The 12642-nt window shown below is 44.9% G+C and overlaps 1 protein-coding gene across 1 annotated transcript in view; it reads left to right on the plus strand.

The window, feature by feature from the left end:
- npr1b (natriuretic peptide receptor 1b) overlaps positions 1-12642 on the plus strand; it is a 31791-nt gene continuing 19149 nt past the window's right edge. The window contains exons 1-3 of the mRNA XM_068569517.1: positions 1-265; positions 1769-2608; positions 12079-12266. Coding sequence (XP_068425618.1) covers positions 1828-2608; positions 12079-12266 — 969 coding nt within the window. The 5' untranslated portion in view covers positions 1-265; positions 1769-1827. The remainder of the gene's footprint in view (positions 266-1768; positions 2609-12078; positions 12267-12642) is intronic.

Below are 12642 nucleotides of genomic sequence, written 5' to 3' on the forward strand. Positions count from 1 at the left end.
CGTCTCCACATTTTAATTCACCTGCGTGAGGATTTTAAATATTAATATGTTTTCATGTTCACCTGTTGGAGCAGAAAGCAGCTTTTAGTTTAGCTGCAGGAGATCTTAGTGTTCACTCTGGACCATCTGGACCATCTGGACCTGGACCCGGACCTACTAGACCCGGACCCGCTGGTGTCGGTCCCTGCGGCTGAGATGAGGCTCGTGCCCGTGACTGCGCGCTCTCACGCGCGCTGAGCCGCGCGGGAAACGATAGACGTCCAACGTGAGTTTCATATCTACGGATAAATGCCTGATGTTTCCAATTTAACAGTTAAACAACTTTAAAACGAGACTTTTCCTCCCGAAGCTCACTTCCCTTTAAAGACTGAAAGATACAATTTATTTATTTTTATTCATCAAAAGGAACCACTACAATCTTCCATATTGTAGTGGAGCTGTCATAGAAACAGCAGCATGTTTATTCAAATTAAGCATGGACCTGAACAAAGACACGAGCATGAGAGACAGTCTGTTTGTATTGATTTCTACATTTGAGAGGTTTGACCCCTGCGAGTTTCCGTCCAGAGGGAATCGATGCTCTCACTCAGTGAGCATGTATGGAGGGTCATTAGTGCCATCCTGGAAACAAATACTTTAAATGCTGCCAACAAAATAAACGACGACACAGAATCACAACAATGTTTTTTAAACATATATATATATATATATATATATATATATATATATATATATATATATATATATATATATATATATATATATATATATATTTATATATATATTCATGTATATGTTACCTTACATTTCGTTTAGCTAACGCTTTTATCTAAAGAGACTTACATGTTGCTCTACACGCCGTAGACACAGTAACAGGGAGGAAGGGTTAACTGTCTTGCTTGTGTCAACAGCAAAAATATGTCATTTGAGTCTCAAGAATTAAAGAGATTGTTAAAACATATTATTGATCGGGTTCTGCTCAAACTGCTCAATAATTCATGATTTATTGTTGCAGCAGTATTTCAAGGCTCCAGTTTTTTTTCTTTTTCTTTTTCAATCTAATGCATCATATTCTCACAAGCTGGCCATCGTACTGAATCAAAACTAAAATTACTTCTAAATGTAGAGCTGAAGCGCTTTTTTTTTGGCGTTATGACAATGTATATATACACACGTATCATATATATATACAGTCACAGCAAGCACATAATCCACGGCTCCAGGAAGCGTCAAAGTCCGGGCATGGGCGCTGTAAAGCTTGCGGGGTAGAAGCACCAGCAGCCTATCGGTGCAGCAGCTACAGCGCTGTGACTAGTTTGATGATTTAATACGACTGTAAATTTATAAAACAGTCACATAATCAGCATTTCACTCACCAGACGCACATAACCCTTTGTGGGAAAGGGGTCATCAGTAAGTCCTGAGATTCTAGCTTCGAGGTGAGACGCTAGCTTCACTGACCAATCACAGCGCATGTTAATGGTCAGATGGGCCTTGTGGCCAATCACACGTCTAGGCTCTCCAGAAGGCTCTTCCATGTATTCTGACCAGGCTGCTCTTACAGAGGGGAAGACAGGTGAAATGTGATTGGCTAAAACATGCTGTTAATCAGTGTTGGATCAGGTGGGGAGTTTTTCTCCCACGACTCCGCTTGGCCTCATCTCACAATGCCCACCGTGACCAAGCTTCTATTATTATTATTATTATTATTATTTCAGGAGAAAGAACGCGTCAGGAAACCCTGTTTTGTGTGTGTGTGTGTTTACAGCTAACAAGGCATCAACTATTCAGCTGGCGGTGTAAGTGGGTGACCTGCTGTGCTGGAGGATGTCCCACCGGAGGGGGGGTGCCGCTGTCCTGCTGGTCCAACTGGTGCAACTGGTCCTGCTGGTTCTGTTGGAGCCGCGTAACACCGCGGCGGGGCGATCGCTCCACCCCCACGCCGGCGTCGGCCCTCTGCGCCCAACCCGTGACCCCGCCACGCTCCAGAACATCACGCTGGCCGTCATCCTGCCGCGCAGAAACACGGACTACCCGTGGGCGTGGCCCCGCATCGGCCCCGCCCTGCGGCGGGCCGTGGACGCCGTCAACGCCGACCCGTCCTTGCTGCCCCGCCACCACCTCACCTACATCTTCAAGGACAGTGAGAACAAGGACCGCATCTGCTCCGAGTCTATGGCGGCGCTTATGGCCGTGGACCTGAAGCTGGCCTACAACCCGTGGGCCTTCATCGGGCCCGGCTGCTCCTACACCTCGTCGCCCGTCGGCCTCTTCACCACCCACTGGGACGTGCCCATGGTGACGGCGGGCGCGCCGGCCGTGGCCTTCAACGGCGGGGTGTACCCGTCCATCACCAACACGGGCCCCACCCACAAGAAGCTGGGCCGGTTCGCCCTGCGCATCTGCGAGCACTTCGGCTGGCGGGAGCACGTCATGCTGATGTTCAGTGACAAAAAGTTGGATGACCGGCCGTGCTATTTCGCCGTAGAGGGACTCTACACGGAGCTGAATAGCATCAACATCACCATCGTGGACCGCGTGTTCGAGGAGAACAAGCTGCCCGTCAACTACTCCCAGATCCTCGCCGACATCCAGAGCGACGGCCGAGGTGAGTCAGCTGCCGACGTCCTTGTGCGTCTGCATTTGTTCTGTGGTTGTTCTGGCGTCTCAGGGACTAACGGCGTCACTGTGTTTGTGGTGGGAAGTGAGCGGTGAAGGGTTTGTCGGGTTTAGCAGTGAGGATTTTATGAACTTCAAACTGAAAGCAACAGGTTTTTTTTTACATTCGCGTCGACCAATCACGTCGCGCGGAACCTGGTTGAGTTTGTATATACATATACTGTACACACTACCGTTCAAAAGTTCGGGGTCACTTAGAAATGTCCTTATTTTTCAAAGAAAAGCACTGTTTTTTTCAATGAAGATAACATGAAATGAGTCAGAAATACACTCTATACATTATTAATGTGGGAAATAACTATTCTAGGTGGAAACGTCTGGTTTTTAATGAAATATCTACATAGGTGTATAGGGGCCCATTTCCAGCAGCGATTACTTCAGTGTTCTGATGGTACATTGTGTTTGCTGATCGGCTTAGAAGACTAATGGATGAGTAGAAAACCCTTAAAACCATTGAAAACCATTGAAAACCTGTGAAACCCCCCTTGAAAATCATTAAAAACCATTGAAAACCTGTGAAAACCTCTTGATCACCATTGTTCTTTGAGATGAAATCTATTCCATGAAGTGAAGGCTGTTCCATATATTTGTATTATTTAAACTTATTCCGCGGTCTGTAAGACAGCAAACTTCATTGCTACTTTTAACCTTGCCCTGGACATAAAACGTTTGCAGGCGTCCATTTTGCGATGTTTGTGTGTTTTTTTGGTACTTGAAGACCTTAGAAGTCGTCTTCTAATCCAGTCTCCTAGCGACCTGAAACCCAGACCTGCAGGTTCCCGTCTCATGTTCCTGCAGACGGCCGACAGCTGGTTTTCATAACGATATTCTTAATTATATTCACAACGCTGCTTCTCATGAAACATTTCAATGCAACAACACGCACAGGAGCAGGGCTGTCATTGAACGCACCATGCTGTGATCACAGGAGCAGGGCTGTCATTGAACGCACCATGGAGCAGGGGACGTGTCATTGAACGCACCGTGCTGTGATCACAGGAGCAGGACGCGTGTCATTGAATGCACCGTGCTGTGATCACAGGAGCAGGACGCGTGTCATTGAATGCACCGTGCTGTGATCACAGGAGCAGGACGCGTGTCATTGAACGCACCATGCTGTGATCGCATAACTCGCTGCCTTTGAAAGGTATCAGTTTCTTTCCGGTTTCCAGAAATTTAACCCCATAAAGAAAAAGATTCCTTCAGACACAAACTGTCGGCTAACTGAACTTCTTCTTCTTCTTCTTCTTCTTCTTCTTCTTCTTCTTCTTCTTCTTCTTCTTCTTCTTCTTCTTCTCCTCCTCCTCCCCCTCATAAGGGAAGATAATCACAGTTTGTGATGCAGATTACATGTGACGGTTATCTATGTTATTTCTGAAATCCCTGCAGCACCTGAAGGCAGCATATGTAAATGTCTCATTAATCCTCCCTGACCTTCGACACACATCGTATAGGAGCTGCTGATTACAGAAACACTCTGATCATGTGTCATGTGTTCATTAGCAGTACATTGCTGATCATCTCCACCAGCAGTACATTCATATATTTATATAAATATATATATATATATATATATATATATATATATATATATATATATATATATATATATATATATATACATACATACGTGTGGATGTTCTACCTGTGCCTTCAGTGCCGTCTTTACAGCTGAACAACCTCATCAGCTCATTATGACTACACAACTGCCGGTTGTTATTAGTTTCCAGTGAACACATGAAGCTCTAGCGTGAGGTCAGACAGGAAGACGAGCTCACGCTGGCCTCTTCTGTACCGGAGACCTCGGTCAGAGGAGTAATGTCTTCATCAGCTGCTTAACAGCGCAGTCAGGTATAAAAACAGTAACACAACCAGCAGTTTGCCACGTGCCCATAACCCTCTGTAACGCTCTGTAACCTTATATAATGCTCTGTAACGCTCTGTAACCCTCTGTAACGCTTTGTAACCCTCTGTAACGCTCTGTAACCTTATATAACGCTCTGTAACCCTCTGTAACGCTCTGTAACGCTCTGTGTGAAAGACGTCATCAGTAACTTCACCAGCAAGTCTGTCCATACATTCCAGGTTGTAGCTTCTTATTTTTCTTATTATTATTATTTTGTGTTATAGTGTGATATATTGAGATATATTTTGATATATTGAGATATATTGTGATATATTGAAATATATTGAGATATATTGTGATATATTGACAAATATTGACATACATTCAGCAGCACTAATGTTTGACAAACAGAAGCAAAGCTTTACGTTGAGGTTCAACCAGAGAAAGAACCTCTGAAGCTGAATGTTCAGACACGTGTTTAAGGAAAACCACAACACACGTGAGAAGCAGAACTCTGGGAATAAAGTCCATCATGAAGGAGAACTCTGGTAATAAAGTCCATCATGAAGCAGAACTTTGAGAATAAAGTCCATCATGAAGCAGAACTTTGAGAATAAAGTCCATCATGAAGCAGAACTTTGAGAATAAAGTCCATGAAGGAGCAGAACTCTGGGAATAAAGTCAAATGGAGCAGAACTTTGAGACTAAAGTCCATCATGAAGCAGAACTTTGAGAATAAAGTCCATCATGGAGCAGAACTTTGAGAATAAAGTCCATGAAGGAGCAGAACTCTGGGAATAAAGTCAAATGGAGCAGAACTTTGAGAATAAAGTCCATCATGGAGCAGAACTTTGAGACTAAAGTCCATCATGAAGCAGAACTTTGAGAATAAAGTTTATCATGAAGCAGAACTTTGAGAATAAAGTCCATCATGAAGCAGAACTCTGGGAATAAAGTCAAATGGAGCAGAACTTTGGTAATAAAGTCAAATGGAGCAGAACTTTGGGAATAAAGTCCATCAAGGAGCAGAACTCTGATAATAAAGTCCATCATGAAGCAGAACTCTGATAATAAAGTCCATCATGAAGGAGAACTCTGGTAATAAAGTCCATCATGGAGTCGTAAACCTCTCTATGTCTGCGGGGAGCAAACAGCTTCCCAGGCCGGTTCCCTCCTGACGGGGCATTCATTAACAGAGGTCAGGAACCTGAGGCCTTGTATGGGAACCAGAGGCGGTCTAATCGGATCTGTAGGTATTTCCTGCCAAACAGTTGCAGGCTAATTTTACCTTGTGGTTTCAGCCATTTGCCTCCTTCATAAAACAGGCAGCGGCTCTAAAAGCTGCTGAGGAAATGTCAACAAGACTTTGTGTTCAGGAGGGAACCATTCCCTTCTGCTGCGGGAACCTTTACTTTGTTCCAAAAACCTCCTCATGAGAACCAAGAACGTTTGTAGTTCTCAGAACATTTGTAGTTCTCAGAACGTTTGTAGTTCATTAACAAACCGACCAATCGGGGCGAGGGAGACCTCAACCTCTCAGCGCTCGATGGTTCTCATGAAGGAAATAATCACTAAACCGGAAAACCAACAAAACTAAAAATAAGCTGTGTTGTGATTCACATAAAACGCTCTGCTGGTGTTCTCATGAATACATAACCGGAGCCAGTCGTGGTCTGTCGGCTCCTGGGAGTCCTGGAGTCGTGTAATTGAGCCGATGTAATTGGCAGGAAGTGGTTTCAGTCATTATCTTCATGAATAACATCCAGAACATCTGGACCTCATCGCCTCCTCATGGCCTTCACCAGCATGTACACTGGAGGATGAAGGGATGGATGGATGGATGGATTAATGTATAGAAGGATGGATTGATGGATGAACGGATGGATTGATGGATGTAGAGATGGATAAATGGATGGTTGGATAGATGAATGGATGGATTGACCAATGGATGGATGGACAGATAGATGGATGAATGGATGGATGGATGAATGGATGGATGGATGAAGGGGCGACTGTGGCTCTGTGGTTAGCATGCCTGTCTTTCAACCGGTGGTTCGAGCCCAGACTCCTTGTCGTTGTGTCCTTGAGCAAGACCCTTAACCCTGAATTGCTCCCTGTTGCTGTGTCGGTGTCGAGAGCAACATACAAGTCACTTTGAATAAAAGGACGGATGACTGTAAAGATGTATGGATGTGATAGATTGATGGACGGACGGATGGATAGCACCTTAAGGTTGTGTGAACTCTGTGAATCTGTTCCTCTCTGTAATCTGTGGATGAGAACCTCAGCGAGGACAAAAGAAGCCTCCGACTAACCGGCCTTGATTTAAAGCTTTCAGACTGTGTTGAGTCCTGAAGGACGAAACAAACAGAAAACCTTGATGAGCTCTCGAGCCGTCATTGGGATCATGAAGACGAATACTCTGAATACTCTGAAATACTCTACCTTCATCCTCTGGAGAAACACTATAGGCCAACGAGGACACTGAGACACAGCGGTGGTAGTAGTAGTACTAGAGTCAGTAATAGTAGTATTAGTAGAGTCAGTAAGATTATATTTTCAGTGAACTCTCCATTTTCTTTTCACTGTGCTCTCTTCATTCTCTCCTTCTGATAGTAATTAGCAGAGCAGAGCAAAGGGAGTGAGGAGGGAGGAAGGGATGAAGGAAGGGAGGGAGGAAGGGATGAAGGAAGGGAGGGAAGAAGGGAGGGAGGAAGGGAGGGAGGCCTGAAGAACGGGAGGAGGTGTGAAGGAGGAGCGTCAAACAGCTCAATGCGTTGTAATCAGAAAAGTCTCTGACATCGAGTCAAAGAACAAAAAGATTAAAAAACAAAAGGTTCCGCTCCGGTTCACTTTATTCTGGCATTGTCAACAAACAGATTTACAGAAAGTGAAAGTGGAACAGTTGGCTGAATTAATAAAACAGTAGTGTCCGTAGGCTCAGTATTTATGATTTCCTACGTCCCTGAAGCCGCGTCACACTCTCGTGACCTCGTCCTCCCGCACAGGAGCGGTGATGTCATCCTGAACAGATTTACCCACGAGGCCGTGCTTCGGCCCTCTTTTCCTTTTCCTGTCCGCGGTTACCGTCCATCTGGCAGTAGTTAAAGATTAATACGCTAGAACCCGAGAGCCAGGAGGAGCCGGAGCGCTGGCATCGAACCGTGTTCCCCGAGATGTTTTAAACTGACGTGTAGTTTAAGTCACAATCGAGTTATTCCACCTCCGTTATTTAGATTTCTCTCTTCTTGTTTTAACCTTTTAAGGATGGAAAGAATCAGAATCTGCAACCGAAATCACAATGAAACAAAGCGTTGTCCTGTTTCAGTGAACTCTCATTCAGTTCAATAATAGAAAGATGACCTGTTATGCTAAAACATTGCGTAATGCGGCATGCTGGGATGATTAAGGAAAAGTTTAGCTTGGTGCTCATAAGCTTAAGCGAGAGATTTCTATGATAACCGTGTACGACACGTCAACACAACGTTGTTGTAGGATCATTGTAAACCTGAGGAAGGCATTGGAGTCGACCTCCAGCTCTTGCAACAATCTTCTGAGTCTCAGACATATTGAACAGTCAGACGTCACGCTATTGCATTAATGTCTCCACGCACGGCCAAATAAAGACAAAGAATGCTAGCAGCTAGCAGCGGCTGCCATGTTGAATCTGCAGTGAGCCGCTCTGACGAACTGCACCTCTGCGACATTGCGGAGCGATCGCGTCTTCACGAGGTTCCTCCAGAGAGCCGTGAGAAGGGAAAGTCAAATTACTGGTAAAGTCTCCTGAAAGCTGCATTAGCTGGTGTTCTGCTGCACTGACCTACCATCTCCTGTTACTGGAACCTGTTAGCTAACCTGTTAGCTAACCTGTTAGCTAACGTCAGCGTCAGACTAGCTTTATTCACAGTATAATGTTCTCTCTCTTTGGCTCTGGTTTTGGTCCCCACCAGCTACTCAGGAAACACAGGATACGTTAAATGTCACGTTTCTGAGTCAAAAGCTAATTTAAAAAATAACTTTCATATCAGAATAACTACTTTAGACATCATGAGAAAAAAGATCGAAGTTTGGGTTATAAATGTAACAGCAACGGAACATAAAGTGATAGACAACGTAGCGCAACAACGTAGCGCAACAACGTAGCGCAACAACGTGACGCAACAACGTGACGCAACAACGTGACGCAACAACGTTACATTACTGTTGCTGACAACTGCTGTAAAGTGATCAAACTGCTGTAAAGGGATCAAACTGCTGTAAAGGGATCAAACTGCTGTAAAGGGATCAAACTGCTGTAAAGTGATCAAACTGCTGTAAAGGGATCAAACTGCTGTAGTGATATTCTCTGGTGTTTACTGCAGCTTCAGTCTTCATTCTTTTATTTGACTTCAGCTTCAGAAGCTTTAATGAAAGAGGTAAACTGGACGAGCTCTTCAGTCTGACTCATGTTTATGATTATCATCTTTTGAATAAACTATGTTCACATGACAATAAAACATTCATAATCAGATGATAATCTGCATACAAGCCATCCAACATAAAGGACATGAGACATAGTTAACGTGTTTAATTCATCACGTTTGAAGCTGAAGAAAGAGACCTTTCTGCACACTTCAACCTGTACAGTATTTGTACTCCACCTCGGCGGGTCGTCTCTTCGGAGTCGACCTCCAGCTCTGATTAGTGAGGAGGAAGAGGAAGCTGACAGCCTCCTCTTCCTCTTCCTAAATTAAAGAGCCAGAGAGAGAGCAGCAGCCACCGGGAACAAGCAGAACCAATCAGAGAGGAGGTGTGTGTGTGTGTGTGTGTGTGTGTGTGTGTGTGTGTGTGTGTGTGTGCGCGTGTGTGTGTGTGTGTGTTGGAAACATGAACCGAAGGGTTTAAGGTGTTTTTAAGACTCATTTAGATCTGTGATCAGCTGCAGAAACAATGTAGATAGAGTGTGTGTGTGTGTGTGTGTGTGTATATGTATATATATATATATATATATATATATATATATATATATATATATATATATATATATATATATATTCTTCCTGTGTGTGTATATTCTGGCTGTGGTCCAGCTGTGTCAGCAGTGGAGCATCATGACCACTTCCTGTGTTGTCAACAGTCCTGATGGACCGGCCTACGTTTTATAAGATCAACTAACACAAAGACCTGGTGCCAGTCCAAACATGACAATGAGCTGCAATGAGATGCAATGAGATGCAATGAGATCTTTACATAATGAAGATCTTTATAATTTAAAGGTCTTTGTCTCTTCGTCAATGGAGACAACCGGAGCGTTCAGATCTTTCATTGATCTCATTGCTTCTCATTGCAACTCATTGCAGCTCATTGCATCACATTGATCTCATTGCATCTCTCCGGACATGTTGACGGCTTCAAAGCTGAACCCCAAAGAACATTAAAACATTTCTTGGTCAGGAAAAAAAACAGAATAACAGGAAGTTGTTGAAGGTTTGAGGAGTTTATTACAGACTCTGGTCGTGCTGTATTTTTCTGTAAAGACTGAAAGCTGATGGAGGCATTACAGCTGAGAGGAAGGAGAGGAGAGGAGCACTTCCTGTTTCCTGCCTCACCTTTCCTTTTGTTCTCCCTCACCTCGTGGAGGCAGCGATGCCTCCCTCCTGTGAGTTAAATTAACGGATTACTGCAGGAGATGATTCACCAAGAGCTTTTCCTTCACTGGGAGGATTCAAGCGTGTGGCGTTCAGGGACCTTGTGGTTCTGTGTGTTAAAGAAACACACAGAACCCTTTCATGTGCAGAGCTGCTCACTGACTCAGGAAGTGTGCAGGGTCAGAGGTCAGAACGCTGCAGGACTTCCTGCTCTTCAAGGTCGTGTCTCTGACCTTTGGGACCGGGTCCATCAGAGAGCCTCGATCAGCTGATTGCAGCTCTTTGTGTTGGAGGTTTGAGGTCAGCGTCTCTAGCAGGGAGGACCGGTGTGTGAGGCGCTCTGTTCACCCATCATCACCATCTTTATTAGACATAACTAAGTATTTCATCATCTTTAATTAACATAACTAAGTATTTCATCATCTTTATTAAACCTTCTGAACCTCTGCATCTCAAAGCCCTATCAGTCCATATATGGCCTCTGGTGTGATAAAGTCAATACAAGTACATTTGTCATGTTCATGACTTTATTCCACAATAAATATGAACATAAACTATAAGTATGACTCGGAGGGACTTCAGAGTGACTTGGGAGAACACCCCGATGTTTGAAAATATGACTTTTCATATCGATAGCATGAAGCTACACAGGATTTGCGTATCATTTTGTAATCCTGAGAGCTTCTGAATCCACCAATAATGCTGGGAAATCTTCACCAAAATACGCACGCCATCGCCATTTATGTCCAGCAAAAAAGAACAACACTTACTTCTGTCTGAAATAAGATGAATCACGGCGTGCAGCTTCCTCTCAGTCTGCAGCACAAGGCTTCAGTGAAGAGAGCACCGTTCAAAGACCAGGGAGGGAGTGGGAACTTTTAGTGACACAATCGCTTGAAAATCCTGCGCTAAAATAATTCTAAAAAATACTTAACTTCACTCAATCAAAGTCAATTTAGCATTCATAAATATAGTTACGATAAGAAAAGACAACTTTTTATTTACATTTTTTATATATATATTTTTTCCTTTTCTGTGTACTATCATATAATACTAATGATCTATGTTCACAAGGGTTTTCTGTATAGCATAGCTTTTTAATTATTCACATAGACCTTGCTGAAGTGAGTCAGAAGGTGGAGAGTGTTTCCAGCTCGCTGTCGATCAGGAGAAAGCTGGCGTGCTTCCTGTGGTTTCACCTTTCACTTCCTGCTCAGAGGTTATTAAAGCTTGAACAATAGAGGCGACGGACGGGAACGCCGGGCCGGAGGAATGTCATCGCGCCTCCGGAGACTTCCTGCCGCTGAGACGTGGAGACGCTGACGAAGTCCAGACCGCCCGAGCCTCGCGGTCCTCTCCGTCGGTGCACAAAACCTACAATTCCCAGAATGCACTGGGCTAAAGTACGATACTATTTTGAGTTCTGAAAACAAACTGAAGAAGCGGTTCTGTGCACGTGGTCGATGTGTCCGCCGGCTGCTGGAGGGAACAGAGACTTGGTGGCGTCTCTCGTTGGTTTGTTCAGAAGTCTTGAATCCAGCCATCTGGCGGACGCCATCTTGTTTTTTTTGCAAGCAGTGAACAGGAAGTGACAATATTAGGACTGAGGAGCAACGTAGAGAGGCCTCATACGTCTCTGGTGTCGACCTGTCAATCAGCTTGTAGCCCCGCCCCGAAAGCGTCCCCTGCTTTATGGTCTGTAAACAAGCCAGCAGCTAACCGAGTAAAATGCTAATGCTAATAATCTGATTAGTAGTAGTATGCTGAATTTACTCCCACGAAAATTGTCTACCTTTTATTTTCTGGAACTAAGCAAGCATCTACTTCCTGTTCGAGTGCGTGAGCGGTCACGTGACGTGCCAGTCGCCTCACGCTGTCGGTCCATCAGAATAACAAACGTTTGCGTCTTCCTTCTTTCCCTCACAGTGATGTTCGTCTGCTGCTCGCCGGACATCTTCAGGAAGCTGATGGTTGAGTTCCGGCGGGCCGACATCCCCCACGAGCAGTACGTCTTCTTCTACATCGACGTGTTCGGCGACAGTCTGAACTCCCGCCGCGGGCAGCCGTGGGCGCGCGGGGACGAGGACGACGCCGTCGCCAGGGAAGCCTTTCAGGTGAGTAGTGGACACGCCCACAAAGTCGGGTTCGACTCAATATCACACAGAAAACACACTTCAGAGAGTCTCTCGGGGTGAGAAGTCGCTGTTTGGCGGCTCTGAGGCGGCAGAAACGACCTGCAGAGGATGCAACGGGCTTCTGACACGTTGACGAATCCCAGCTGGAGCGCAGTGACGTGTGGAGCGTCTGTCCAGCAGAGAGCAGCTGCACCAGACCCAGCAGCAGCTTCACTGCAGCCGTTACACAACCAAAGAGTTGATTAGCGGCTGCTGATAGAGATCTGCTGCCTCCAGCACTTCTCTATGATAACTCATAAAAGGGAGCTCAGATAAGAGTTCCCTTCGTGGTTTGTTTCCAAAACAAATAGTTCAT

Source organism: Clinocottus analis, unplaced genomic scaffold (genome assembly GCF_023055335.1).
Source record: "Clinocottus analis isolate CAN_PGR_092001 unplaced genomic scaffold, fCliAna1.0.p SCAF_9, whole genome shotgun sequence".
In the NCBI taxonomy this organism is placed as follows: Eukaryota; Metazoa; Chordata; class Actinopteri; order Perciformes; family Cottidae; genus Clinocottus; species Clinocottus analis.